The sequence below is a fragment of the Propithecus coquereli genome, unplaced genomic scaffold, assembly GCF_000956105.1.
Source record: "Propithecus coquereli isolate 6110/MARCELLA unplaced genomic scaffold, Pcoq_1.0 Scaffold27, whole genome shotgun sequence".
NCBI lineage: Eukaryota > Metazoa > Chordata > Mammalia > Primates > Indriidae > Propithecus > Propithecus coquereli.
In genome coordinates this window covers 8,948,089-8,952,829 of record NW_012148285.1, presented here as the reverse complement: position 1 = coordinate 8,952,829, position 4,741 = coordinate 8,948,089, and the positions used below count along the sequence as shown (strand labels likewise).

General features: G+C 44.7%; 1 protein-coding gene across 1 annotated transcript in view; it reads left to right on the top strand.

Moving 5' to 3' along the window:
* Positions 1-570: 570 nt before the first annotated feature.
* The window catches only part of RSL1D1 (ribosomal L1 domain containing 1), a 7,474-nt gene continuing 3,303 nt past the window's right edge, over positions 571-4,741 (top strand). The window contains 5 exon segments of the mRNA XM_012647737.1: positions 571-714; positions 1,460-1,599; positions 3,402-3,540; positions 4,480-4,628; positions 4,718-4,741. The exon segment at positions 4,718-4,741 is cut by the window's right edge and continues 11 nt beyond it. Coding sequence (XP_012503191.1) covers positions 610-714; positions 1,460-1,599; positions 3,402-3,540; positions 4,480-4,628; positions 4,718-4,741 — 557 coding nt within the window. The 5' untranslated portion in view covers positions 571-609.

Here is a 4,741-nt window from a genome sequence, read left to right as displayed (position 1 = left end):
GCCCCCACGCTTATTTGTATAGGATCTTACCTCCTGCCTCTCTGGGAGACCAGAAGCGTCTAAGAGGCTGGGTCCGGCTCATCTTCTAACTACGCGCTTGATGTTTCCCGTGCCTTGTTATTTCACAGAATCCCCACCAGCCCGGGGGGCGGGGTGTCGCCCGAAGTCACCCTGCAGGTGGGAGGTGGGTCCGGGATTCCGCGCTCCTCCCACGGCCCCGCGCGGCCCGCCCAGAGGCGGGGGCCATGGAGTGCGGGGACCCCACTGAGCCGCCTAACAGCTCTCTTCTCCCTCTTCAAGGCGCTGTCTCGACTTCCTTCGTGTAGGAGAAGAGGTGTCGCCAGGTTACTCCCCTGCACCTCATGGAAAACGGAAGCAGAACGGAAGGAGAGGGGCTGCCTCAACCAAGAGACTCTGACAGCAACCCGGGACATTAACTCTGTTTGCTACTTCCCGCGCAATCACTGCGGCGCGACGCCGCGCTCTCCCGGAAATGACGCAAAGGATGGGCGCCGCCCCCTAGCTTCCGGTTCCGGGCCACACTCAAGCGTGTGCGCGAGGAACCAGCTACGGGGTTCCGCACGCGGATCCGCACGAGGTGAAAGGGAAATGGAGGACTCGGCCTCTGCTCCTCCGCCGAGCTCAGCGGCGGCTGCAGCCTCCACCTCGATTGCAAAGGCCCCGACCCCAGAGGAGCAGCTGGACAAAGAGCAGGTGAGTGGCCCCTGGGGAAAGGGTGGCTCGGAAGAGGGGTGGCTGTGACCTTGTGAGGTGCGGGGAGCCGGGTGAGAGGCGAGTGCGGGCTCGGTGCCTCGGTAGACTCCGTCGGCGCTCCGGGAGGGTCGCCTGTGGGCCGTGCGCCTCAGCTGGCCTGCCCGTTTATACACGCAGGTTAGGCGGCTGCTTCCCGCGGTCCTACGGCCTGGCTCTCTTGAATTGGATTGCCAGTGTAACTCGGGGTTCTGGAGTGAGGTCGACCTGGCTTTGCATCCCTACCGTTTAGTTTTGGCCAAGTCGCTTACTTTTGCAAACCTGTTATCTCTTATTTAAAATGGGCTCTTCCGCTCTCCAGGATCAGAAGAGGTAATGTTTGTAAAGCGATTTGGCCAGGGGCCTGGCACATCGTAAGTGCGCTGTAAATGCTAGTTGCAGTTTGTTTTGCACTTTTCCAGGGATTACTGCCTTCCTTACTGAGAGCAGGAGAAGCATGATTCCCTGTGGCCCAGTTTCTTATGTAAAAGAGGCCCCTTTCTATAGACAGTGCTAGAAGCAGATGCTTAAGCGTTTTCGATGGATTCTTAGATTCCTCTGTGTATAAATTTCAGGATCCTAATAGATACCGTTATGGAGGTAGCCTCCCAAAATACAAGTTGGAGCAAAAACAAAAAAGGGATGAGAAGAAACTAATGCTAAATGAGATTGAGAACATTTAACTTATTTGTATATCTCCACTTTGCAGATTAGAAAGGCACTGGAAGCTCTCTTTTCTTATTCCAAGTCCAGGAAAAACGATAATGGATTACTTTTGAATGAAAATGAAAATTTATTTTTAATGGTGATATTATGGAAAATTCCAAGTAAAGAACTGAGGGTCAGATTGTAAGTTCTGATTTTCTACCTTTGCTACTTTTATATGCTTGTTCATTCTATATAACTTTAACAATTGCACCTTAGTCTCTAGTGCAAACTTTGTAAACTCAAAAGTCTGAGATGAAATAAAACAACTGTGCCTAAAAGAACTGTAGGTAGTCAGACATACTAAAATTTTTTGAGATTTCACCAGTTTTCTTAAGGCTTAGTGGACAATTGAATCAAAACATTAGTGTTTGATAGGTCGAATGACAGGAAGGAAAGAAAAAAACCTAGTGTTTGAGAGAACAAAGGTAGAATAAATTAACAGCCGTTGTCTTTTCATGTCAAGCTAAAATTCCTGAGGGCCCAGACTTACTGCTTTATACACAGACTGTTAAAAACTTGGCAATGAACTCCTTTATGTGGAAAAGACACCCATGGTAATTATGCATTTTTAGCGTTAGAAGTTTTAGGTCAAAGATACCCTCTTTGTAGAGTTTTCAGGTTTAGCAAATAACACAAATAAGTTTTTAGTATAAATAGGTCCCAAATATTTCATGGGACGTACATATACTAAAAAAAAGGATTCATGGTTGATCTGAAACTCAAATTTAACTGGATGTCTGGCAATCCTGCCTGTCAACTCACTGATTTCCCATCTGAAAGCCAGCCTGCTTAAGGATAGCTAGCTTGTTTCTATTCTTGACGTGAAGAAGGAAGATGGAATGGTTAGGACTGGAAAGACACTTCTGATTTTCAGATTCTCTGTTACCACATCTTCGCGAACCTGCTCAAGCCAGGTTGCCTTATTCATCACTTTACATTTTCTGCCTGTATCCTTTATTCCACACCAGTTTCCCCTTCTGGAAAGCCTTCTCACCTTCTCTTCGATATTTTCCCAACTGCTCACCTCTTAGTGATTTCTGCTGCTTACCACCTTTGCAGCACTTACTGTCTCATTTGGCAAGTTATGCTACTGTGTGTTGTTTTTCTTAAACTAAGGAAATATTTGTGTGGCCCTAAGAAATGAGTTAAACCCTTTTTTTTTAAAGTCTGGGCATAGTGTACATGCTTGCTGGTTCCTCTTGGTTTCCTCCATGTTTTCTGTTTCAACTCTTAAGGGTTACGTTGTTTATGGAGCTAAGAGTTTACCAGAAGGTAAAGTTCTGAACCAAGAATGTCCTAATGAAACTGTTATTCTAGCACATGAGAGTACATATACCCATACAGCAACATAGATAATAATAATTACATATGCAAGAATTTGAGTGTGTTTGGATATGTTTTAATTCTTCTTATATCCCAAGTGTCAGTTGATATTTGAGTCTGTGGTATTTGTGATTGACTTGAATCTTAAATCTCTTCTCTGTAATATTGAAAACTAGATGTATTTTTAAATGTTCTTGGTGCAGTATTGTCTTTTTTTTTTTTTTTTTTTTTTTTTTTTTGAGACAGAGTCTCACTGTGTTGCCCGGGCTAGAGTGCCGTGGCGTCATCCTAGCTCACAGCAACCTCAAACTCCTGGGCTCAAGCGATCCTCCTGCCTCAGCCTCCCGAGTAGCTGGGACTACAGGCATGCGCCACCATGCCCGGCTAATTTTTTCTATATATATTTTTAGTTGTCCAATTAATTTCTTTCTATTTTTAGTAGAGACGGGGTCTTGCTCTTGCTCAGGCTGGTTTCGAACTCCTGAGGCAGTATTGTCTTAAATAGTGTGAATGAAGGTTATTAAAATGACAGTAAATTTATTTTGTGTTATTTGTAATATAAACATACATATTTCTGTAATAATGCTTTTCTCCTTGGTTCCCTCTCATGTATTTTGCAGGCCCTTGCCTCATGGTATTCGATCAGATTTAGAAGAAATCTGTTTATTTACCAAGGATGAACCCAATAAAACTCCTGAACAAACAGAACTTTTCTATAGAAAGCTTTTGAATAAGCATGGCATTAAAACCATATCTCAGGTAGGAAGCCTGGTTGATATTTTCAAGTCATGTAGAACTGTGTTCCCCAGCCCCCAGGCAGTGGACCTGCACCTGTACGTGGCCCACCAGAAACCGAGCCACACAGTGCCGCACAGTAGGAGCAGGCAAGCAGTGAGCCCCACCTGCACCCACAGCTGATGGCCATCGCTTGCATCATTGCCCAAACCCCACCCCCATCAGATCCGCGGCAGCATCAGACTCTCATTGGAGCGCATACCACACTGCAAACTGCATGTGAGGGATCCAGGGTGCGCACTTCCCATGAGAATCCAGCACCTGATGATCTGAGGTGGAGCTGGGATGGCATCACCCCCACCTGCCCTGTCCATGGAAAAACTCTTCCATGAAACCGGTCTCTGGTGTCAAACAGGTTGGGGACTGCTGATTTAGAAGATTTAATTCAATTGAAGTAATAAGTAATAAATGAATTGCCGTATTTCCTGGTACTTTCCTTCTGTCTTTCTCTTCTTAATTTAATTCTTGGTGGCTTTAGGTAGGGTATATTCCATGTTGCCTGTGATGGAGGAGCTGTTGCTGTTTGTTGGCCTATAATCTAAGTGTGTACATCAATAGCTTTTATATGTTACAGAAAAAAGGTTACTCATGTCATTCCTCTGTCCTTCCAGAGCATCTTGTGTTTGCCTCTCTCTCACTCACCCTGTTTTGTAGTTGTCGATGTACTTGTCTTTATTATCCCTGGATCTAAGTTTCTTTAACTGGGGTCCTTTCTCATTTGTCTCAGTGTCCCCCGCATGTAGCATAGTGCCTGGTACATTTTTGGTACTCACATGTTTGCTAAACTGTGAGGGGCGTGGCTCTGGGACATTTTTTAATCCAAATACAAATTGTTGCCTAAGTATTTCTTCTCCTTGTTCAGGTTCTCAACTTTTTGTTTTTCCTTTTCCTTATGTTTCCTAGATTATCCCCTTCCACACTTTAAAAAAGGAATATAAATCCTATGAAGCCAAGCTCCGCCTCATGGCTAGTTTTGACTTCTTCCTTACTGATGCCAGAATTAGGCGGCTTTTACCCACATTCATCGGGAGACATTTTTATCAAAGGAAGAAGTAAGTTTCTTGTGATGATTGGTCTTCAGCAGCATGAAATTTATAGGTGTTTGTGTTGTGTTCTGAATGCCTGTGTGTTTTTTGTATAGAGTTCCAGTATCTGTAAACCTTCT